This window comes from Bacillus rossius, chromosome 3 (assembly GCF_032445375.1).
Source record: "Bacillus rossius redtenbacheri isolate Brsri chromosome 3, Brsri_v3, whole genome shotgun sequence".
NCBI lineage: Eukaryota > Metazoa > Arthropoda > Insecta > Phasmatodea > Bacillidae > Bacillus > Bacillus rossius.
This window is the reverse complement of record NC_086332.1, coordinates 64880779-64906975: the sequence shown is the minus strand read 5'-3', so window position 1 is coordinate 64906975 and position 26197 is coordinate 64880779. Positions and strand designations below refer to the sequence as shown.

General features: G+C 38.0%; 2 protein-coding genes across 9 annotated transcripts in view; one reads left to right on the top strand and one right to left on the bottom strand.

Annotated features, from left to right (window-relative positions):
- LOC134530817 (GTPase Era, mitochondrial) overlaps positions 1 to 435 on the top strand; it is a 38332-nt gene extending 37897 nt beyond the window's left edge. The window contains exon 8 of one of the 4 annotated variants that reach the window (XM_063366050.1): positions 75 to 435. The gene's annotated coding sequence lies outside the window, so the exon portion shown is untranslated. The remainder of the gene's footprint in view (positions 1 to 74) is intronic. The other 3 variants (XM_063366053.1, XM_063366052.1, XM_063366049.1) reach the window with 3 other exon arrangements.
- LOC134530818 (sulfotransferase 1C4-like) overlaps positions 1 to 26197 on the bottom strand; it is a 116007-nt gene that overhangs the window by 18499 nt on the left and 71311 nt on the right. For 3 of the 5 annotated variants that reach the window (XM_063366057.1, XM_063366054.1, XM_063366059.1), the window contains exon 2: positions 117 to 371. In XM_063366057.1, coding sequence (XP_063222127.1) covers positions 117 to 324 — 208 coding nt within the window. In that variant the 5' untranslated portion in view covers positions 325 to 371. Of the gene's footprint in view, positions 1 to 116; positions 372 to 18444; positions 18727 to 26197 lie in introns of those variants that run through there. The other 2 variants (XM_063366056.1, XM_063366055.1) reach the window with 2 other exon arrangements.

The window sequence follows — 26197 nt, the reverse complement described above, 5'->3', positions numbered from 1 at the left end:
AAATTTAGGAAGATAACCATAAGTTTACGAAGATCCCTGGATCATTTATAACTAGTTTTCTTTGAATATTTTAGGTTAAAAATTGCGAAGAGTGTACTGTAGTTGGGAAGGCTGACCTGAGCGAGGGAAGGTGACGACCCAGGTGTCATCGGCGCGGGGCTGGAAGTGGTAGAAGGCGGGCCACTCGCGCCGGTACTGGCTGGGCAGCAGCCAGCCCTGCGAGCCAGCCCTCACGAAGCCGCTCCGCTCCCCGGCGAAGTCCGCCAGCAGCCGGCGGTTGTCCTCCGGCTCCAGGTCTCGGATCTCAAACGGTGGCTCTGGCATCGCCGAGCGCTACAGCCGCGAGGAAGTTGTTGGTTGTGGCTGGAACACTGTAGTTAAATACTACTTGGTAAAAAAATAGTCCATAGGCCCATGCCCAAAACAAAGCTAGCATTTAGTCTAAACTGTGTGTGAATCGCTAATTGCAGAAAGGCGAGCCGAACAAATCTTACCTAAATAAGGCTTAAGCCCACCGCACACGGTACAATATTTTCTACTAGTTTGCTTACTAGAATGCTTACTGGTTTCTGTACTGTGTAGGCTACTAGCTGAAACACTAGGCGCGCTACAAGTTTCTGCTGCACACGATACTAGCTGCCTTACTAGTTGTGTTAAGAGAATATTCTCCACAACGAATTTTTATTATGATAATTCACATTTTTTACTGCATACAAACAAGGCTTTATTTTTTATGTACGTATGCATTTATTAAAACGAGAAGTTGGTCACTAAACCCACTTCTTTCCATCCATGTTTATCACGACATGAGCGCTTAAAAGTGTAAACAACCCCTCCTGCTGTTTTCGTGAGTTCTGATTGGCCACTCCTTAAATATTGGAACACACCAAGCAATGAAAATAGGACGCTGTCTATTACGCAAAATCAGTAGCCCAGCTCGTACAGCTACTAGTATCCAGTTTGAATTCCAGTGAAGAAACTAGTAGTAGAGCCAGTACGACTCCTAGCTTACAATATTGTAAGGAATATTGCACCGTGTGCGGCGGGCTTTAGTAGCTGCTACACAATGTGTAAGTAGTACACAATAATTTTTTTTTGTATGTTAACGAAGCTTCATTGTACCACTGTGTTTACATCATTGCCTTTCAATGCTATTCGTTTTTAGAAAGATTTCAAATAAATACTACCAATTGTAGCCTTTGCCATGGTGAAACTTCCTGAAAAATTTTACATAGTTTTTCGTTTTACGGTCCATAAACCCCCAAAACCATCATCAGATCAAAATATGTATATCAAAATATATATGTATCACATTTTTATGAACACGGTAAGTGCCGTAATGTTTCACAAATTACTTCCAAACTGATGTATAAAATATAGTAGTGAAAAATATTGGCCGAGTTCGTTAATGGGTAAGATCCGACCAAACAGGTAGATATGGAAAAGGTTTTTGAAAAACAGAAAAATCGCTATAGCTCCCATAATATGACAAATATCACACATGTTTGAACGTATTATAACTCTTAGGAGTAATACCAAAAACTTTTGTCTAAATAAAGTTTTGATACGATCAGCCTTAACCGAAAGGGGTAGAAGAAATCAAGGGTTAGCGGACAAAAAAAATCATAACTTCCTGTGTAAGCACACCATCGAATCCAATCAAATTATTTGTAAATTGTATCATATTTATCCAAAACCTTCTTCTGAAACAATTTTTGTTAAGGGCAATTGTTACAGGGATTGAAATAAAAATTTTATAATTTAAAAAAAAAAATGTCTCTTTACACTGTTTATTCCTAATTTATTGTAAAACTTTACATTATTATCTACAATGTGTGTAGTGTACGTGTTGAGGTAGTAGTAGTAGTGTGTTATGTTATATATGGTTGTGTATGCAGCCTGCCACTCTGTGATATATTCCACTGTAGTGTGGGCAGTGGCGGATACAGAAAAATCTCAAGGTGGCCGGGGGGGGGGGGGGGGGGGGGGGCAGGTCTACCTCTTCCACACACTCCCTTGTTACGTCAACTTGGTTGCTTGGATGCAGCCAGAGATCTTTTTCCAAGCTCTATCCGTTTCATTTACGTCTCGCCAGAATATTTGCTGTTGTTGGTGCATAATTGTGTGCTATATGTAGTTAAAATGATCGATATCCGATATGCAGTGAAGATAACGGCTGTCACAGTCGCCGCTCAAGTGGAGTGGAGAAAGGAAAATAAAGGAGGGTGGGAAGGAAGAAGGGAAGAGGCGTCTACATTCTCCCTGCGTAAGCTGATGCGGTTTCTGAAAGGAAATATCCGAGTGTCGCATGCCACAGATATATTACTGTGAGGAGTTTATTTGTCTTCAACCCGTATGCACACGTAAATTTGACACACGTATTCATCCCGCCGCTAAAAGACATCTTGAGCTATTGGTGTAAAACAAATCAAGTCACATGCAAAGCTTAATAAAACTTTATTCAAACTGTTTCCAAGACATGAAGTCGTTAAAGGTAAGTGTATGAATGTGTATTGTATAACATCGGCGGCCGGGTGCGCGGCCTTCCCTTGCCCAGAACCATGCTTGGTGCTGGGCTGCCCTGCTCCCTGCCCCCTGCCCCCTGCGCCCCCCCCCCCCCCCCTTATGAATCCGCCACTGAGTGTGGGTGTTGTGTTGCACAATACATTCGTGGTAGTATTGTGTAACTGCTGTTTGTGTTGTGGTATTGGCAGTGTACTGGATTCTGATCCAGCAGTCAACCCACTAAAGTTTGAATTAAAATTCACTTATAATTAATATGAAAAAACCTTCCACTGCTTCCTGATTGCAGGTGTGTAACCCCACTTTCGGTTATTTAAAACTTGGTCCATGGAGGATGCTCTCGAAACGTAAAGAATGAAACAATGGAGCATAGTTCATGGCGTACATGCGCACGGGTGGTGACAATTCATAATGATTATGTTTTTATAGTTTATATTTATTATATTTCATTTCATGTGAACCGCGTATCAGCACAACTACTTTCGTCTGAAATAATTTTTTATATGACCAACCATTACTGCAAGGGGTGGAATAATCAGGGGTTGAATGACGAAATTCAATCATCCATTAATAGGCATAATATCAAATCCATTCAAAATCTTTGTAAACCTTATAAATATTATCTAAACGTTTGTCTGAAAAATTTTTGATTCAACCAACCATTTCTGCAAAAATAATAACTCCTTTAGTATGCATACCATTAAATCAGTTCACATTGTTTGTAAATCTTATAAATTTTTTCCAAATTTTTGTGTAAAACGGTTTTGGATAATACAAACCATTGCTGCAAGGGAGTGAAAAAACCTGGGATTGAAATAAGAAACTATATAACACTTACCTACCATGTAAGTAGTATGTAAAAGGGGCTCCGGGCACAGGGTTCAGGGTGTGGTTTGTGGCGATTTCTGCTGCCTTGGAACCTACATCTCCGATGACGTCACGGCGGCCATCTTGGATGGTAACAGTGTTAAAAACCTCGACGGAAAACTATTTGAAGCTGTTATTAGATTGATACATAGTGAAACTGGAAGAAAGTCCTTATGCTAACACAATGGGGTTGTATAATAAAAAATAATGGGATCGTAAAACTGGGTGTAGAGGCTCGCGAGTTGAACCGGATCGCTATAAAAGATCGAGAAAGTTCACATGCTACCTGCGATACCTGCTATTACACCAAGACGTTAAATATTTATGAGCAGGGTATTGGCAAATACATTGGGAGAAAATTTATCAGAATTACACAGCATTTTTATTTATAAATCATCCATATATTTTCAGGGTGAAGCCATTCGGCCTATGTAATGCCATGGCCGAGGTCATAACATGTTTGGATGAAACTTTAGGACCTGAATTCAAAACATTTGCAAGAGCTTACGACGACAATATCCTATCGGGGCGAACGAGCTCCACCCGATGCTACTCGCTCCTTCCGTAACGTACGCAGCGAGTGGGTAGCGAGTTGAAGGTTCCTCCGGAAACTCGCTGCGGCAATCGTCCGGAGTCGTCCCGCGAAGTCTTGCGTCTGGTAGACTTAACTGAAGATATGTTATTAGTAATGAAGCTGTTTGCATTGAGCCCCTTAAAAATTCATCCTAACAACTGGTATAATGTCGATCAACCACATACACATAGATACTCCAGTGATAACAGAGTACAGAACATGTGTTTCCCTTGGACATGTTACGATACGTATCTACTTATCTAACCGTAACACAAATTTTTTTAAAAATTACAAAAAATTCTGTCATGTGCTAGAACTATATCCTTGTTCTACAAATGAGAAAGAAGTTCACAAGCTGACAGAAGCTGTTTTTGTAATTTTTTAATTTTTTCTGTGATTTTTTGATAACAAAGAAAAATGTGTGACGGGTTGCTCCGTGTGCTCCCAATTATTCTTGTCAATATATTTTGATGGTTTTCTCTGTGTGCTCCTGATTATTCCTTTGGTGTCTTCAAGTGCTTCTGATTTTTCTGAGAAACCGATCGTAAGTGAGCATACTGCATCCCGCATAAAATAACTTAATAATATTTACCTGTAAGCAGCATGTGGTGTCATCTGTTGACAACAATCGACACTATTTTAAACAGGTTATTTTGCATAAGACAAATTAACTCTCGTCGTTGAATTGTGCTATTGTAGTCAGTTAGAGCCAAGTAGTCTCGTAGCCACGTAGCCTCTTGTCCTGTTAGCTTCGTAGTCCTGTAGCTTCGCAGTCTCGTAACCTTGTGTTCTAGAAGCTTCGTAGTCCTATAGCCTCGCGATCATGTAACCTTGTAGACTCGAAATCTCATAGTCTCGTAACCACATGGCTCGTAGACACGTAGTCATGATGCCTTGGAGCCTCGTAGACTTGTAGCTACGTAACCAAGTAGCCTTGTAATCTTATAACATAATGCTGTTGGAGCAGTTGGAGTAAAGGAGAAAATTCCGTCAAAGACAGATGCAGCAATTGGAGCCTTGTAGACGTGTAGCTTCGTAGTCAAGTACTCATGTATACATGCAGTTCTGTAGTATCGTAGCTTTGTAGTCTCCTAGTCTTGTAGTCAAATAGTGCTGGGCCTAAGACTTTGAAGTCAAATACTTTTGATGTAATTGATTTTTGGAGCCAATGACATATAGCTAATGACTGATGGAGGCATTGTATCCTAACGTAAAATTAACGAACGCGACCTACTGAGTTGAATGTTCGTAAAAATGTGTGTCCTTTTCGTTAGGTGTACTTCCTGTTTGTTGAATGTGCTTCCGATTATGCTTCCTTTTTGTTGATGGTGCTTCCAAAATGTGCTTCCTATTTGTTGATTGTGCTTTCAAATGTACTATCTTTTTATTGTGCTTCCAAATGTGCTGCCTTTTTGATTGTGCTTCCAAAATGTGCTTCCTTTTTGTTGATGGCGCTTCCAAAATGTGCTTCCTTTATGTTGATGGTTCTTCCAAAATGTGCTGCCTTTTTGTTGATGGTGCTTCCAAAATGTGCTGTCTTTTTGATAATGGTGCTTCCAAAATGTGCTGTCTTTTTGATTGTGCTTCCAAAATGTCCTGGCTTTTTGTTGATGGTGCTTCCAAAATGTGCTTCCTTTTTGTTGATGGTGCTTCCAAAATGTGCTGCCTTTTTGATTGTGCTTCCAAAATGTGCTATTTTTTGTTGATGGTGCTTCCTTTTTGTTGATGGTGCTTCCTTTTTGTTGATGGTGCTTCCTTTTTGTTGATGGTGCTTTTTTTTGTTGATGGTGCTTCCAATATGTGCTACTGTTTTGATTGTGCTTCCAAAAATGTGCTTCCTTTTTGATTGGATTATTGGTCCTCTTGTAAGCGTAAAAACATGTTACGTTGGTTTAATTGAATATAATTAGCTGTCGATGAAGAAGGTCGTGAGGTTCTGAAATGGCTGGACTATACGTCTGACATTGTTTATAACCCGGTCTCGCGGTCCGAAGACGTTTGGTCTATATGTGTGTATGGCTTTGTACATGAACGGTTTAGAGGTTATTCTAAGTATAGAAAAACTAGACTTTCATGTTAGGCTTATGGGCAACGTATTTAATTCGTCGAACATTGTCGTATATTGTCTTGAGATGTTTTTCGTAGAGTGAATGATTGATATACTCCGCGAAAGGTAATGGAAAACAGGATATAAAATTTATTTAATATTTAGTTACACTTGTCACTGGTCAAGAAGCAAACTGATGACAGTAACCCATCGATTCAATTTGTAAAATAATGTGTTATTTTTTCGGTGAATTTTGGAATTTTTCCCGAATTTATAAGTCAATAAATACAAATATCCAAGATGGTGGTCGTAATGGCTTAAAGGATGATGGTAGTAGATGATTTTAAGCCTCTTTTAGGAGTTTTAACATGATTTATTGAAGTTATTATTTTTATATAAAATTAATTTTTTTTTGCATCGCCCAGGGATCGAACCAAGGACAGGAATCAATCGAATCAATATATTGATTATAAATTTATTTTATGTTTTTTTGTAATTTTTCCCGAATTTCTAGCTAAATAATTACAAATTACCAAAATGGCACCCAAATGATAAGATGGCGGGTGTCACAGTAATAATAAATTATTACTGCAGTCTAACGGGTAAAACTTAAACAAGTATGTTGGTAGTGCACTCTATCAGACAAGTACACACACAATATGGAGGTGTCCAGCAGATGAAAACAAGATGGTGGCAATGTCCTCTAGCGGGTAATATATGTTAACTATAGTTCCTGGTAGCGAGTACTGAACACAAAATGGCGGATCTAAGATGGATGTTAAGGTCAAGGTCAAGGACAAAGTTCAAGGTCAAGTTCAAATTTCAAAGGTCAAGATCAAATATTTTTGTCAACAGTCGAGGTCAAAGGTATGGTGAACAGAAAATTATACTAACATGACGTCAGAGGCTTATCGGAGGCTGTAGACATGGATACTTAAGCCTCAAGATGGACATTTATAGCCTCTGGGATTTTTAAGGACTAAAAATGGTAAATTTTCCCTCAAAACGGAAATTTTTCCCTCGAAAAGAGAAATTTTTAATTTTTCAAAATTTTTCATATTTTTTTGGCGGAATTTTTTTCCAAAAAACTGGAAATTTTGGTAAATTTATATCAATTTTGGTAAATAATGAAGGTCAAGATCATGTTCAAGGTCACGACCATCCAAGATGGCCGCCGTGACGTCATCGGAGATGTAGGTTCCAAGGCAGCAGAAACCGCCACAAACCACACCCTGAACCCTGTGCCCGGAGCCCCTTTAACATACTACTCATGTACACTATCGAATCCATTCTTAGTTTGGTTGAACTATTTAAATATTGTGTAAAGTAAATTTTTATGCAAAAAATTACTGCAAGGGGTGGAAATAAAGGTTAAAAGACAAAATTAATAAGATTTTGTAATATATATAATATAAAATATGTTATAATTTACTGTAAAAAACCGTAAACTTTATTTAAAACCTTCGGCTGAAAAAATGTTTGATAAAATGAACTATTATCATAAAAACAGGGGTTGATATAAAAAATATCAGAACTACCTTAGTATAAAATTCGAACATATTTTAAACCATCTTAATATTATCTTAAACCTTGGGCGAAAGAAAATTTTTATACGGCGATGGATTAGTGCAAGAGATGAAAAATAGTGTTCGATGGTCATAAATTTTGCATGGAATGTGAGAAAATGTATAATAGATTATTTTGGAATATTGGAAAACATAAAGGTTGTTACGTACATTCAGTTCTTAAAATTTTCCAGGAGTTTATAGAAGCCTCCAAAACATTTTCAGAAGAAATAGGTAGGTACTTCAAAATCTACCTATGCCTATAGACTGTGCCGAAAGGTTTTTTTTTATCTATACCTATGGTTGTTAAATTTGTATTTATTATGACGTACTTTGATTCTCAATTTACTAAGTTTACTACAAGCTACAACTATTGAAAATGCCTGTTAGTTTTATGTGTTATTAAACAGCAGGGTGCTTGTTCAAGCACTCAAAGAATCAATGACTTTGAGGCCTTTTACGTCTCAAAGTTCGTCTGTGATTAAAAATGTGGTTAAAATCAATTTTTTTTTAAGTTTATATAATCAGCTGTCAGACCTAAAAACAGATTACAGACCAGCTTGTTTCAGACACTTGCTTGCATTATATTTTACTATCTAAAATAGGTAAAAGTTTATTTTATAGTTGTGGCAATAGCCAGGCTACACATGTAATATCAGTTATATAGGTACATCTTTTTGAAATATTGTCTGTTTTATAAATAGTTTCGCTGTTTTAAAATTACATAAATTTTACAAGGGTTATTTGTTGTTCTATATAACAAGATATACATAGAAACAAGGCTAGATTCCAAGTTTTAAATTTTGTGTTTCTTTGTAAACGAGATAAACAAGCATTTGTAAGCAAGTTTGTCCAATTTGAACACTACACAGACATCAAACTTTAAACTGGATTGCATATCTGATCAAGTTTTATTATAATGATTACAATTCGTGAAATTGTTATGGCTAACATTTTCTCTAAAGCCAATTAATGAATAGATATTTATTAGTAGGTAATTATCTTCTAATTGGAGTATAATTGGCTGCAATGAAATAACAAATAATCAACTTGAAGCTCTGTAAAATATATCAAAGAAAATGTAGCATTGTTATGTTTCAGTAAAATGGATAATCGTAAAGTGGTTCAAACAACAATAAATATAAACGACAGCATGGCTTGTAAGATGTTAGATCAACAAATTGGTTCTCGTTATCTTTCTTACATACTCTGTACAATAAATCATATAATAAGAACAATATCTTGGTAACTTGCACCCACCACTTGCTTTTTGAAGGATCTCTTCAACCTCAAATCTCTAGTCTGCAATCCTGATAGTTTCGATGACTTTTGTGCCTTCTTCTGGCGCTCTGCAGCTAGATGTAACATTTCCCTTAGTAATGCTCCCACTTGCTTCTTCAGATCTGTTTCTTATTCAAGGTCGTTTCTTCTAGAATTCGGATCACAATCGGTTAAAATCAATGACTTGATCGACTCCGAGCGTCCGCAACTCAAAATCGTGTGGGGGTCAGTCCTGTGGTTCGCCGGTCCCAACGCCCGACCGTCGTATCAGACAGTTTTAACGACACAAATTATCTACTTACGTCCAACGGTATTCGTCCCGATGTTTGGGCTGTCCTTTTGGAGCCTGTGACGTTCCAGTAAAGGCTTTGCGTTTGGCGGCCGACGATGTGGTAGGGTTGTTATGGGGTGAAGTGCATCCCCCTAACTTATATTTAGTGGACGATCGCCGTGCCAGCGATATGCTGCCTGGCATATTCGAAGCCTGCGAGGTAGACTTACAGCATTGCAGTTGATGCCTGACGTATAGGCCACTATAGAAGTGTTACGCTGTATATAGAAAAACCTTTATTGGCAGGAAGTGACGTCATAGGAAGTCGACCATCTTAAGCTGGCCGGTCGCGAAAACATTCCAGATTGTTTGAGGCTGGCAGAAGTTGAGTATATAAGGGGGTCGTCTGAGAGGCATGAGAGTATAGTCTGCCCCCGAGGAGAAGCCCAGAGTCACTCTCTTCGTGACGGCAAGGCGACGCCGCCCCGACGTTCCGACCACCAAGGATGTCACGCTGCCCGTCATCGCCACCACATGATACATGGTATGTCAGCCAGAAACCAACTTCATACTGGACTTAGAATTTTTTCAAGGAAAGCCACTTGGTGTTAAAATATTGAGGTGATAGTCCCGCAGCCATAGCTGGAAAAATATCCAAAATCCGGAACGAACTTTTAACTCTGGACGTTAGCCCTTTGGTACTTGCGAAATTATGATATGCAATTACGTGGGGAGTTAGGAACGTTGTGATGATTATTGCACTGTCTGGTCGTTGAGCTTGTCGGGGTCGGTGTGGTCGGTGTGGTGGTACATCCTGGTTTCTATGTATACTTTTCACGGCGGAGTCAATGGCGCTACGTTAGTTTACGTAGCTTACGTAACAATACTTACGTTGTTTTAAAGTTACTATGCTGATATGGCACTAGCATGAAGGGCTACTATGTAAATTACATTTTTTTTCGGCAAAATCTAAATTTGTGTTACGATTAGATACGTAGATACGTATCGTAACATGTCCAGGGGAAACACATGTTCTGTACTCTGTTATCACTGGAGTATCTATGTGCGTGTGGTTGATCGACATTATACCAGTTGTTAGAATGAATTTTTAAGGGGCTCAATGCAAACAGCTTCATTACTACTAACATATCTTCAGTTAAGTCTACCAGACGCAATACTTCGCGGGACGACTCCGGACGATTGCCGCAGCGAGTTTCCGGAGGAACCGTCAACTCGCTACCCACTCGCTGCGTACGTGCTGAAGGAGCGAGTAGCATCGGGTGGAGATCGTTCGCACCGATAGGATATTGTCGTCGTAAGCTCTTGCAAATGTTTTGAATTCAGGTCCTAAAGTTTCATCCAAACATGATATGACCTCGGCCATGACAGTACATAGGCCAAATTGCTTCACTCTGAAAATATATGGATGATTTATAAATAAAAATGCTGTGTAATTCTGAGAAATTTTCTCCCAATGTATTTGCCAATACCCTGCTCATAAATATTTAACGTCTTGGTGTAATTGCAGGTATCGCAGGTAGCATGTGAACTTTCTCGATCTTTTATAGCGATCCGGTTCAACTCGTGAGCTTCTACACCCAGTTTTACGATCCCATTATTTTTTATTATACAACCCCATTGTGTTAGCATAAGGACTTTCTTCCAGTTTCACTATGTATCAGTCTAATATCAGCTTCAAATAGTTTTCCGTCGAGGTTTTGAACACTGTTACGGGTGAGGAAAATCAGGTTGGTAAGAAGAGCCCAATTTTTATTTACTAGTAATATTGACATTACTAATTAAATTACAACACTTAATGTATGTTCACAAATCACTCGCACTTAAAAATTTATTTTTATTAATCACTAAATATCTGTCAAGTTATCAATTCACACTCCTCACAAGAGCTAGGCTCAAAAGTGGTTCGCCCCTTACCTCGCACCTGTCCACACACAGTCTCGCGCCACTCTGTCACACTCGCACCCGATGTTCAAACCATCTAGAACAGCGGCGCTTTATTCACGCCACACCACGCAGTGGCCAGCGTAATTCCCAGGCTGCTAAGGGACAGATAAGAGTGCCGAGGAGGGAGAGTGCGGTCGGGCTGCTAATAATCCCCGAAGGTATGCGTATGGCGTCAGTGGCCTTGCGGGGTCGCCGGGCTACTCAGGTAATTGGCTCGCTTCGCGGTCTTGTCTCCCGCGTTCGTAACAATACGATTTTAAGTTAAACGATTCACCTTCCTCTACCAAAATCTTTGCTTTATAAATTCTTATCCGAGAAAACTGCCAGGTGAGTAAGAAGCTGTTTGTAGATTGTATAACTCATGTTCTTGCAAATATTGACGCATGTTAACATCTTGCAGAGCTTGCATGATGTCTTCAGTTGTAGCGAATAATGAAGTACGTACTGATGGGCTGGTTGCTTGGTGTAAATTAATTTATTTTCTGTTGAATCAGACCAACAAACGTGTCTGCAACTTGCCACAGGGTTGTTGTAGCAATAATGATACTGTCAGTGGAACTAAACGACCATTCGCCGAAATCAAGTATGATGGTCAAAAAATACGTACCCAGAATCATTGGTTTAGCTAATCCTTTGACCACTAAAAAAGATGCTCTCTTATTCCGCCCAATATCCATAATTGTAACAATTGTCTGGTGATTTACAACAGAGCTGGCCCTAGATGTCACCCCTTATACTTAACTTCAAGATTAAAAGCTTACTTTCTGTGTTTCGATACATGCAACTAAGTCTTCGTTGATGGATCTAGTTTCAGCACCGCTATCAAGAAGTTCTGACACATCTACTCCGCAATCAAGTATATTCAACTTCAGGCAAAGTGCGTATTTCAGAATTACCTCAGCTAAGAACTCACTTTCATTTTCCCCTAATACAATGGTACACGCATGTTTAGACTAACTGGTCTTCTCCGACGTCACTAGAAAAGGTCGTTGCTTAGGGGATGGTCATCACTGATGATCTCTGGTTTAACGCCAGCTTTTCCACCCACGCTGGTTATTACTTAGCTGGAGACATCCTGTATATTCTGAGCGAATCCACTTGCGTACAAAGAAGCTTGTCTATGGAAGACTGGAGATATCCCCTCCATGTTGAAGGGCAGACGTGGTGAGCGGCGAAACAGCTCCGGTACCAGCCTGGAAAGCTAATAAATTTTTGATATATTTCGGGCATATCACATACTTCCTGGGTTTTCTGAGAGCTCCCAGAGACGTGATAGACTTGGTTAAGCACCTTGTGATACTCGTAATATGGAGATTCCTCTGAGTCAACCACTTGTTAGCCGAATGGTTCAGGGGGGTGGGGGACAGTGTATATGGGATGGGTAGCCTCAGCCTCTCATTATAGCTCCTCCTCAAAAACATCCAAGTTATGTTGAAATTGCGTATCCATTTTCTTATGGCTCTTGGGAGCTCGTGTTGGTGAATTCAGCCCTCATGGGAGTACATGCAAGTAAATCCATCACGACAAGCCATTGCAGCATTCTGCTGAATGACTGTCTTTGGAAGAAGCCAGCTGATTGTGATGAAATTTGGGAATGATCTTACTGGAATGAGCGTGGTGAGGTATGGCTAGCAGTGCTGCTACTGACTGTGGATGCCTGCATCTGACTATCGGGAACCAGCATCTGTAGCAGTCGGTTCCGCCGACTCCTCTCGAAGCGCGGCGACCTGGGTGGTTTGTTGGGGGGAGGGGGGGTTGACGCGTGTGTAACCTGCTGCTGTTTCTCGCTCCTCTCGCGATCTGATGGCGGTTTATCGCGACGATCATAGCACTCTGATCTTTAATATCTCCTTCACCACTCGTTTCTAGGCCTGCAGTTGCCCTGACCTTGATGTATATTACGTTTTGTCCTTCGTAATTCTGACCATAATTGTTTTGATTTCTTGACTCTCGCTCCACTGACATGGTGACGTGCGCCTGACCCCGCACTGGGGGCTGGTTTCTACGATCATTGCGTCGCTGAACCCAGGGATGGAACAATGGTTGTATTCTGTGTCCTGTCAGCCTCACCTCGAGTGCTGTCGCTCAATGTCCTCCGATGATCTATCAGATAGTAAGCGTGCAGCCTGCGAAACTCCTCGAGGTTAGTCATTGTTCGCCTTGTCAACTGTAGCTGATAGCGGACGGTCATTTGCGCTAGAGGTATGGTGACTAACTCGTCGTGACTCCTGGTGGGATCGAGATAAAGTTTTCTTTCAAACAAATCGCTATTGCGCGATTCTACCGATAGAAAAATCTTCTCTGCTTAGATTTATTTGAATATGTAAGCTTCAAAACTGCAGAAGAAATACCTGGCTGAACTAGTCGTCTGATACAACATCCTTTTGGTACCAAGCGTTGCTCGAACTAAAAAGGGGATAGGGGTGGTTGTGGTAGGGGCGATAGCACCTCCCAAGCCCAATTATTATTAATTTTGAAAGCTATATTTGCTTACTTAAACTCTTCAATATTTCTTTATTTTAAGTTGTATGGAAGTACATACTAAAGTTCTTATTTTGAGACATTAATTTTTTTATATTATTACAAGTCTAATATCTGACTTATTTGATGTCATGTCTTGCAACTGCATCCTTCTGCGTACGACAGCTCCTTCCGAGAAGTCTTTCTGGAGCCAACACTGTCTCGGTGTACCTCCCACTAGTTACAACCGGTAATTTTCAACCAAGGGCGTAAGCAAGGGAGGGGGATGGAAAACGACCCCCCTTCCCACCTTCTGAAGTCCTAACAAAAAATCTTGTCATTCCCATCAACAAATGGAAAGAATTTGATAGCAAACAGCGGGCTAGGTGGTTTTATCCCACACACCCCTTTCCGTTTTCCCGAAATAAAATTCTGCGTACTCTCTTGTTTTGTTTTAAGCTTTTAGGCAGCGTAATGTTCTTGACCTGTAAGGTTGAAAAGCCAGAGAATTCGTCAAAATTTTTTAGAAACTTCACTGTATTTTCTGTTTTCGCCGTGAAGGTTCTTCAGCTGACGTAAAGGGTGGTTCATTACTGTAGCCGCCATGCGAAACACATTGCAAAGATTTTAAAGACATATTAAACAAAACAAAAATCTTTAAAGATACGTGAAAATAATATTATTACCAATGCGTCAGTCAACCAACCATACGAAAACAAATATCTGACACGCATTTCAGTTAACGTCGCACCGGTGACGCAATGGGAATTGAAAAATTTTATAATTTTAACGTCTGTCAGGCCCGCGAATTCTGTCACACCGACGTCATAGATGTATTTTAACGTGATTGGTTATGAAAAATATTTTATTCGCGTCGCGTCGATCGCGTCACGCTCGTCACGCCATTGTGATTCCAGCAGCACTGCGGTAACGTCTTGGCATTCCGGTCCGCGGAATCCAGAATTTAGGTTTCCACTTGCATGATTTGTGATTCAACTATGCCAAAAAAATAATTCTAGTGTTTATTTTTTTATTTATGCTTCTCGAGTCGACTGACCAACTTTGTTTTTTTATTTACTGCTCAGCCTTCTGTCGTGCAGTTTCTTTGCAGTTAACTTACGGCGTTAAGAATGCGCTGTCCATCAACATCGATCTGTTTGTCGGCTTGTGCGAAATTTACGCTTGCAGTTACACGGAAAGATTGGAACTTCTTGCGCGCGCGTCTTGTATTTCCGAAATTTTTGCTTATACTCAAGTGCTTACCTTCGGCTGATTTTTTTTTTTCATTTACATTTTCTGATATGATCGTTGATGTCGCATCCAGACGTGTGTGTAAAGGACTTATGCACTCGGGTATTCATCGTCATTGCTTTGCAGCCACAAAACGGCTGTCAATAGTTTTGAGATAATTTCCCTCTTTTGAGTTGCTAATGAACTATTGAACTGGTCCTTATATTTCTCACTAATTTTACTATATATGCCTGTTGTGTATTTAAATAATTACCATTATGGTAAAGCTGATACCAGGAATAAAAATTAATAAAAAACACTTGAAAACTCTAACTAGAAACTGTTGCCGAAAAATACTGAAAACAACCGCCAGTAAGTAAAAAGATGAGAAACAAAATTAATAAATATAACTGAATCGTAAAACACTAGACTAACTTGGTGGGTTAACACAAAAAAAATTAAAAAATAACACATTATTAATAACAGATACGTGGTAAAATACGATAAAATATAGCAATAGAAAAGGGAAAAAAGGCTGTAAGTAGAGCTAATTGTTACATCCTGATTTCGGATGACAGATTTTGAGCTTAGAGAGGTTTGAAGTGCAATTAAGAGGCTCATAACAAAGTTAAACAAAAAGTGCAGCTCGTTATTGCCTCTAAGTGGGCGACTGGTCTGCGGTAATTTTGTTTTGGGATGTGCAAATACGGCACTTCAAGTGGTGGAAATCCAGCAGCAAAATATAATGCACACGTATATCGTAAATTCGTAAATTTACGTGTATATCATTAGTTTTTATTTTAAAGATACGTCAGTCTTGAAAATGCTGGTTTGGGCTATTTATAGCAGTTATTGATTTTTTTTTATAATGCACAAGGTCTTGAAAGACCTATTCCTTAATCGATTAGCATTATGTGTGTTATTTTCGAAACTCTAGCTTTTTTCAAAGTCACGTTCGAATATAATTTTTACTTGAAAACCAAAATGTTTTTCAATCATGACGCAACGCGACAGAAGCACAAGAAAGACTTATAGGCTATTTTAACCAATGTTTTTATGTATGAAAATCCTAGACGCTCGCGTAATATTTAAAGTTCAATCTTATAGGAACAGATGACACACACGCCTCCGCAGAAGCATGTTTCCAACAAAAAGACAAAAACAAAATTCTAAATTTAAATCTGGAAATTATTTTTTTTTTAATTTTTTTCTAAAGTGAGGGATTACAACCATTTCACTTATCCCCAGTAAAATGACAATGTTTCTCTGAAGTAAAATTTTCAGCTCTTCAGAAAGAGGAAAGACAGAAGTTTGGTCTACCTGCTTTTTCTCTCATTCTCTCTTACCTGATTTTTTTATGGATATTAATAAATATAATGGTCGGAAATCGCTATAACAATAATGAAACAAAATAATCTCCTCCAGAAATATTTCAGTGATTTACCGAACAAAAAAATTATCTATAGGGCTCACATTTATGATGTCCTGGATTTTAATTCTGGATCCCAACTATCCTGGCTTCGCTTATTTCATTAAATACCCCGTAAATTTACTGGATGATTGTTTACCATTCATTATCCATGGTCGATTCCTTCGCCAATATCCCTGGTTTTTCCCCCCGTCTGACGTAACCTAATAAATGAGATGAAAAACGTAATATAAAAATAGTATATAAAACATTCGCTCCTATTCCTCCAAATTATTATTTAAGGGAATAATGGTCCCTTAGAAATCTAAATGTTAAATACAGGAAATTGTAAGAAACTGCAATTAAACAGCAAAATTAGCGAGTATTCTTACAACGGAGATCATATATAGATGAAAACATGGATATCATGTTATTTTATAATACATGCATGTAATTTTACAATACTGAGCTGTAATAAACTAATAACCAGTACATCGAAAGGTGAAAGGTCGAAACACTATTGGGTAAGCGAAATGAAACATATGGGTCAAGTACACGTAGGCAACACGCAATACACATGATATACCAAGGGGACAGTGCAGCAAGGGGTGAATGTAGTTATAATGAAAGTAAAATTAAAGTTATGGCAAAATAAACATGCAACATCATATAATTTCGCACTTCTCCAACCGTGCAAGCCATGGCACAGGATCTTTGCACCAATATGCCAGGTCTAAATATATTTTAGACATCTTCGTGGTGCGCCGTGCGTCGAAATGAAGAATATTGAAGGGGACGTCTGATCATTCAAGGTTCTTTGGGAAATGGTCTCCAACCAGTCTTTGTAGCAGGAAGAGTGTTCCAAGTAAACTATCACCATCGCACGTCACATTTGTCAGCACGTTCAGTATTCATATGTGCGAGCTTGCTTGTATCTAGTAAAGATCAAAAATACCTTCACTTCAAAATAAAAATACTTCATAGTTAATGGAAATCGACTAAAAAATAATGTGATAGAGTCTTTCAGTATTCGCCAGTGATGTGCAACATCTAATCTTTGTAACAAGCAAATCCATGTGTTCTCAAGTTACAAATACATTTCAAATACAAAACTCGGACACGAAATTTAATTTAGAATTCTCTAAAATAATGCCAAACAAGATAAATAATTGAAACTTTCGGTTTAAACTATATATCTTGAAGCGAACCACACGTCGTTTCCTTACCCGCCGCTATAATTCACTGCCAGAGCAGCTACGTCTACTAATGAATCATTGATTAGCGAACCTTAGTTATAAACTATAATAAAACAGCTCCGTTAAAAAAAAATTGAAAAAATACGAAACCCCGACTTTTGGCCTGATTTTCGACAAGGAATTTCGTTAAAATAGATCTTATTAAAATTAACTAAATAGCTAATACTAATACGTTTCTTTTTGGCTTTGTGAACTTTGGTTCTTGCCATTTGCTTCAGTTGGCATTACCGAGGTTACACATTTCCTTTCCATGCGACTTACGTCCCACTCACGAAATTACTCCCACCAAATGCCCTTTTAACGAGAACTAAAATGTTAACACTTTAAAAACCGATTACAGCTTTTGTTTTATACATTGACATGCGAAGTAAGAATGGCCAACCCCTTTCATTAATGATGGCGAATTATATTGTCAGGCCTGTTTTCACAAGTGTAGCAAACAATTTCCGAAATTTCGTAAAAAAAAAAAAAAAAAAAAAAAACATTGTTATAAAAGGAGGAAGGAGCTATAGTGAGACAATTTGTAACTATTACTCTGGCAATATTGTTATACATTTTTTTAAAAATATTATATTATTGTCAATTATTGCATGGTGTGGTTGAAGTCAGAAAATGCCCCAATCCCTCGTTGCGGTTTTGAGCTGCATACGCCCTGCCTGCTCCCACGATGCCTCCAGTGAGCGTGATGGCGCCTGCATGGCCGGTGCAAGGTAAATTGGCGCCCTAGGCGAAAAACCTTAATTGCACCCCACAACACCCCCTCCCCCTCGGGCTGGACACCCCAAAAAAAATTTTCCTCAAAATACATCATGTAAGCCTAAGATTTTGTCAACAATCAAATGTAAGCAGGCTTGTATTTTTTTAAAACTTTTTTAGTTATTACAAATCATAAACAGGTCACCGTGGACTTTAAATAATTACTTATATCAATATAAACATTCCAAACTGTTACAAAAATCCATTTTCATCTAGTTTCAATAATCGTTAAACATATTACATCAGCTGTTATGTGTGGTGCTGCGCCGCCCCCAGCTACTTGGCGCCCTAGGCGGTTGCCTAGTTCGCCTGTACGGACGCGCCGGCCCTGGGCGCCTGGCAGGAGCAGACTCGGCTCCGGACGGCGAGCTGTACTCACGTCCCGCGGGTGTCGCGCCGAGCTGCGCCGGGAAGCGACTGCCTGCGCGCGGTGGAAAGCGGCCGGCCCTTGTCCGCCGCGCCGCTGTCACAATCGGGCGACGGCAGAAGAAGAGGAGGTTTCGACGCCCGCTTTCTTCTGCGCCTCTGGGCGGCTGGCGTTGTCTCGGAGGTTTCCCTTCCTCCCTCCACCCCCCTTCGCCCTGGCTCACTTCCGCCTCGACGCTCTCCCCGGCGGCGCAGTGGCGTCGCCTTGTCATGCTGTCATGTTGTGTGCTTTCCCTCGATTACACGTGGCAGCTGTCGACCCCGACAATGTTTATTTAACCTGTACATTTAAGTTCATTCTTTTATTTAACTTTGTGCTAAAGAATAAAAAAATACAAAAAGTTAATAACTGCATCAGTTATTCAACAAATGTAACCGTATCTCTCTAGGAAATTTTTGTTCGTACTTTTTATGAATTTTCAAATTCAATGCATTTGTAATTTTGTGACACTTTTCTGCTTAATTAAAATAAAAATGAGTAATTTTAAAGAAAAATAAAAAAAGATATTTGATTTATTGAAAAATCTATGTGTTTTGTGATTGAGATTGTTCATGTTGATTTACGACTAATAGTCTGTAAGGTTGTCAGTATTTGTTTTATTTACGGACCCAATACGGTATTTACTTTTTGGTATTTAGGCCTACTTGTACCACATTATTTTTTTTAATAATGTGTATTGATTTATATTTGAAGATATTTGATAATTGTAAAACCAATTAGTGTACCATGTTCTTTTACAATGACCAAAATGATTTGTTTAGTACAACTACTATACAGTGATAAAAACAGAGTAGGGAACGTGTTAATTTATTCACAAACTTGTAATGTGCCGTTGTACCCCCTCCCCAAAAAATAATTTGAAAGGAAAAGGACTACAAGGACTTCAATTCGAGTAACAGTGAGTACTAACTGGCAAGAACTCAAGTTTGTGACAAAAAGTGTCATCGATATTTAAATCACATGTAATAACTCTTGGAGAAGAAATTAGGGATGGCTTAAATATAATTCTTAGAAGTTTCTTTGCAAAGCTCTGAAAGCAGACAATACAAAATCACGCATATGCATTAATACCATATCACAAAATGGCCGTTGACAAAATAGTCTGAAGATACCGTAAAATTACGAGCCGTTTTCGAGAAAACTAATAACTAAGAAGTTAACAGGCTCCTCAATACAATAGTCTAGGGAAAATTGAATTAAAAATTTACCATGTATGCTTACCAAGGCATTGAAGGAAAAAATAAGATCTAATAATAAATATATGTATGTACAAGTAAAACTTGACTTTAAGAAAAATTCGTGCTCTACTTTATATATTTACAAGTAAAACTTGAAATCAACAAGAAATATCAATGATAGACTCATCTTATACAATAAATTACTGTAAACAACAAATGAGTATAAAAATATAAATCTTAAACTTTCGTGAAGTTGAAGACTTTTAATAATTTTAGAAAACATGTCCACCGCCGAATTGCGCGGTTTGAGGAATTGCTGCTGCTCGCCTGAATGCGCGCTCGTCGACCGGCGACCAGGCCACAATGACTTAAGTCCACGAAACCTGCGTCTCTTGAAAACTAAAGTACTGGCTGGAACTCTTAAAAGTATCTGTAAAACGACTGACACGTCACGTAAGCCAAACTCTGAACAGCCTTTTGCTTAATCGCAACATTACATACACTCGTTGAGCGTGTCTATCTGACCTACTCGCTTGACGTCTCGTACTCATCACTCTTCGAAATGCACAACGAAAAGTTACTTGATTTAAGCCTTTAAGAAAAGTTGAAGTCCAGTCTTGCAGAGGTGACGATAGCAGGCAACAGCGACGGAGTGGTGTTGCACCTCTGATGGTCGGCGCAGGCCTCTGCCAGTGGCTTCGCCTGAGAGCCGCGGTCTCGGGCACCCAGAGCAATCCACACAGTGCTGGCTTCCAGGCTTACACGTGGCTTGGCTTCCGATTTCCTTTTGCCTGACCTAACTATAAACAAAGTATATATGTAGAGAGGGACCTAGGTGCGTCTCAAGCCGAAGCCTATACGCCTAGTCATGCTAGGTATCAGCCATGCAGGAAGAGGGACGCATGCATCGTGTGCTTTGTGCGGGGATTGGCCGGCTATGAAAGTGATTGGTGCCATGATTGAGTTGGGCCCAGGTAAACCCGGCATAAACATGTGTGATGCAATGGCATGCATTAATTGCGTCGGCTTCCGAATACGTGGTCAGAACCCCGAGGCTGCCCGAAGCTAGCCGAACCCGAAGCTGCGGGCGAATATGGCGACGCTCACTTCTGGTATCCTTAAAACATAAGTAACAGGGCGTGTTACACCATAACAAGAACAGAATAAGTACTCTTATTTTCCCATGTGCATAAAATATTTCTCTCAAATCTGAAAAGTTTTTTTTTGTGTTAATGGATATCAGCTAAGCACAAACATACTATACACATGTTTTGTTACGTAAGTTGTTAATCTAAAGAGTATACTTTTTCTTTATATATATAACTGAATAAAGGAATATGCATGCTTTTTTTTTCTATATTTCATCCATGTTATTCTTGTAAAGCTAAAAGTTATGTTGGAATGTTTAAAATTAAAAATAAATCTCTGATTGTTTAGACTATGAGCGTTGTAACACAGAAGGGCTTAGAGCAGTATATAGATACAAGACAACTTTCATTAAAAATGGAAGTGTCTTATTTATAAAGCTAGTGTGGATAAGTATCTGTGCAAAAATGTTTGATTGTCTCAAAACATAGTACTATTGACGAAAAATCATCGGGTTAAATATATGCAAAATGACTGGCAGGTTTATTAACTCATTTTTTCAAGCGACTGATCTAAAATTTTAAGATTATGCCTGATACTACATAGCATAAATCTATTTTTGTCTAAAATAATTACATGTCAAATTAATGTTTTTTTAAATTTATACTTCTTTAGGCGCGTTGAGGGTGAAATTTTAGTGATCATCGGAAATTCAATGAAGTGCGCGTGCACCATGGACGGAAGTTAACCATGATGAAATATAAAGCGCATGCGTGTTTCTGTAATAACCACGTGCCGAAGTCGTTCAGACAGTTGAACGCGTATGACGTTGTTAGCCTGTATAATTCACATATGAGAACATTGGGTTGGGGGGAGGGGGCGTACCAAGCGTAGGCCTATAAGAGTGCCAAACAAATATTTGTGAGAGCAAAACTATTCTGGAATGCATTTTGTATACTTTTATAGTCCCAAAAATAAATAATCGCAAATCCTGTTATTACACCCTTTATAATAAAATATTCTCCACGAAATATTGATATGTATGTACAGTTGCGATGTTAAGTGCGGGGTTAATACTTCTGGTTTCCAGGTTCAAATTTGTTGCTGGAGAGTTTTTATTCTTGTTTTTATATAACTTATGATTAAATTTTAACATTTAAGTTTAAGGATATTGTTATTCTAAGTTTTAACACATAGCTCAGTCCGTTGTTTCCGTTATTTTACTCTAGGTAGGCATATAAAATTTATTTTTTACTTATAATAAAAATAACTTTTATAAACACAACAGATGTGATTGATTAGGAATATTTAAATATATATGTATGCTTATACATACATATAAACAAGAGTTTGTGTTTGGTTATTTGCATGCGTCTTTGTACTTTTTATAGAAATATACATAGTTTTATCAAAAATGAAACTTTGCACTCTTAACCTTCAAAACAAGATAGTATTTATAAAATCCACCATTCATTCCATTTTCCCACCCCTTAAAACGTTATTTTAGTAATTCTTGGGGAAATTTTGCACAACTGAAGTTCAAAATAAGAGGAATATTACAGTCTACATCTCATTTAGAAAAAATATATAATCATTGTCTACATGAAATTTTGTAAAAACCAACCAACTCCCTTTTCCACCCCATAAAATATAATTTTGGTACTTCTGGATAAAATTTTTCCCAACGGAGGAATAAGTGAAAATGGAAATTACTGTCTACATCTGTTTCGAAAAAAGAGGAAACTCTTTTATTCTACGTGGGATTGTTAAAAACCACCTTAAAGAAGAATTTTGATACTGTTCGGTGAAATTGTGCAAAATTGACGTTCAAAATAAAACCTATTACTGTCGACATGATTTAGAAAAAATACTACTCTCACCCTCTATCCACCACTAATTTCAATTTCTGAAATAAAACATAAAATATTTTTATTCAAATTTATTATTCTCTCTAAAAAAGAATGAAGTCTCTTTGCACTGCCTAAAACCCGGGCAATACCAGGTATTTCAGCTTATAGGTACGTATGCAAATAATTAGCTCTATATACATTGTTTGTAAAATATTTTTACGTGAATTCGATGAACGGCTTAAGTTTCGTAAGAGGGGTCATGACATAATCTTGGCGACACGAAAATAGGATTCTTTGAAACGCCCAATCAATTCGGCCAAACTATACACTCGAGACTAATAACAACAATACTGCCCGCTCGGACGGCAACGGGAAACGCTGGCCTCAATGCTACAGCCACCCACCCCCCCTACTCATGTAACCGCAATGACGTAACCACGCGACAGCGAACGCTAAAATGCGTGGAAAGGCGCGGCTAGCGTTCAGTCGCAAGCGAGATAGCAACGAAATTACCTGTCGATTTGCTCCAAACAACTTTTATTTCTTACATTATAATGTAAACTACATTTATAAAAAAAATATGTTAATATTTCATACACAATATTTTTTTTTTTTTCCACGCAAGCCTCAAGGAATAATGCCCAAACAAAAAGTGAAGTAATTTAAAAAGTAACGAAAGACAGCCATTTCTTACCGGCCACCTAGACTTACCGATGCACATATATAAATATATATAAATATATATATATATATATATATACACACTATCGATTAAGAAAGAAAGAAAGCAGACCAGAAAATGGTGACGGAATAGGACCAGGTGGCTCAAAATGGTGAGCGAGCACGACGAAATGTGATGCCTTCGGCGCTGCAGCCATCTGCATTGGCCCGACCCAGCGATAACGCATCGCATATAGAATCTTTGGACATGGACAGCCCAGAGGAATCAGCCAATTACAACATCGCACTCTGGAACTTAAATGGAATTCACGGAAAAAAAAAACAAAAAAACATAGTGTTCTACCCACCTCAATTTTTTTTTTTTTTTTTTAAATTTTATGTAAATACTAATTTTTAAATTAATTTGAGATTTTTAAATTTAATAAAGAGTAGTGTATTATATCAAAAAGAAGATTTCCTTCTAACTTTCGTAAAAGTATACATTTTTGTGTGGTAAAATTAAAAAAAAATATTTTCTAATTGACGATAGTGATCCTCTGTGTGCGCAAAATAACCACATAATTACTACAATTATAACAATTTGGGTTTAGAGTGAAAATTTTTATTGTTATTTTCACATCCAACCCTTAGCAAAAATCAGCTTAAGTCTATAAATAGCAGTTTTATTTTAGACAAGAGTGGCTTATTATCTTGCTTGCTTTTTTTTATTGATGATGCATTATCTTACAATGCTGTGAAAATTTTACTTTTGTAGTTTTTTTTCTGCCCACTCAAGAAACCTGATGGTATGTAAACTTCAACAAAACAAACAATGTGTACTCGTAAGTGAAATAATAAATAAAAATAGATTTTCAAGATATCTCGACCATTATCGGATAAACTTTTTAGTTTAACAATGGTAAAATAAACTGTACAATGAAACCTCCAACATAGTACAATGTAGAAAAAAATGAAAGTAAAATGAATTAATGAATATTCGCTTGTTTTCAAAACTCAAAGGATAAAGTTAAACCACTTTTGTTTCTTTGAAAGGAGAGCTCTGGGTACGTCTCAGTCCTATAAAACTTTACGCCTTCTCATGTAAATTCTCAACCATGCATGATAGTTGATAGGTAGTATGCATAGTATGGTTAGTTTGGGGATGGGTGTGTCACAGGAGCTATTAGCGCCATAATTAGCTGCCTTAACGCAAGACTAGACCTAAACTAGCTAAATGGGCGAAGTTAAAACTTGAATACGAATACACGAAGGGGAAATTATGCAGGTGCAAATATGGCACAAGTTAAGACATCAGGATGAATACATTACTAGAGGATGGTCCGGTAGAAGAGTTCTGTCATACGAGGCCCAAGGATTATAATTATTTGGTCTGCATTATTCAGTTTATTCGTATCTGATTTGAGCGACCAGGAGCACATACGCCCTCTGACTATGCACTGTTGCCGCCCACCCGGCTGTCGGTCAGCATCTGTCCCTAAATGTAAAAATTATAATTGTGTTGTCCTAGAATTGTTTGTAAAACGTTTTTAGATAAACGACTTTAGGACAAACAATATAAATACAAACTAAATTAAGACTAAGGAATTAAGTACAAATGATATACAGAGTGAAGAAAGTGTGAGTCAGTTTTAGACCACGCAGTCCTAGGACAAACGACTTCAGTAAAAGAAATTAGGACAAATGACTTTAGAATATGATAAATTATGGTAAAATTTATTTAGGACCAGGCACTTTAGGAAAAACGATATATTAGGTCAATTAAATTCAAAACAAACTATTACTCTAAAATCACCGTGCAAGCAAATAAATCATTGTTAAAACACCATAGCGAAAATAAGGTTACATTTAGTTGATAATTAAGGATAACAAACATTTTAAATTATACTATCCTTTATTATACAGTAAAAAACTCTTTCATGCTATTTTGTAAATTTTTATTGTTAGCAATTATAATTGCAGTGAATTATTTTATCTCTTCCATGATAATAGTTTGGAAGTAGAGCCACGATGCCAAAAGCAGTCCGTAATTTCTTAAGAGGACTTCTTAACAAGGTATTATCTTGATAATCTATATTTTTGCCTTGACTGCTTTCTCAGTGAATAATTATGTTTGAAAAGATTTTTGATCAAAGAAAAATATTTGCTTTGCATTGTTTGCATTCTAGTACTTATTTATAAAATTTTGGAAGGAATAATAGTGAATATTGCTAAAAACGTCATATTGAAACATTATATGTGCTGTTTGCACAAGAGCAATGAGATGGTGATGATAGTTAATGTATTTATCTTCCAACTGTGCAACAATATTCCATCATCACAGATAATTTTTGCGAGAAAGCAGACAATACGCAGGTGCCTGTGCATATCTCCTACCAGGAATGCGGGTTGCTGGGCGAATAAGTATCATATATATAGGGTTTGTACCTTTTCAGAGGGACTGAAGCTTTATTTTGACGACATGGATCTACATGTCATACTACGAGGGTCATTCAACTATAAAACGGAATATATTTATACAGATTTATTGGTGATTTACAAAAAATACATTTCAAATGCCTTATTTTTCTACATAGTTTCCTTCAACCGAAATATAGTTTCTCCAAAAGATAGGAAGCTTTTATATCCCTTCATGAAAAATAAAGATGCCCCAGTAACTAATCGCGCACGTACTATTCGACTACAGCGTGGTCTTCAAACCTTTCACCTCCTAATGCCTTCTTCAGTGGACCTTCCACAAGCTACCGCACGAGCTAAATATTGTCTTTATTGATG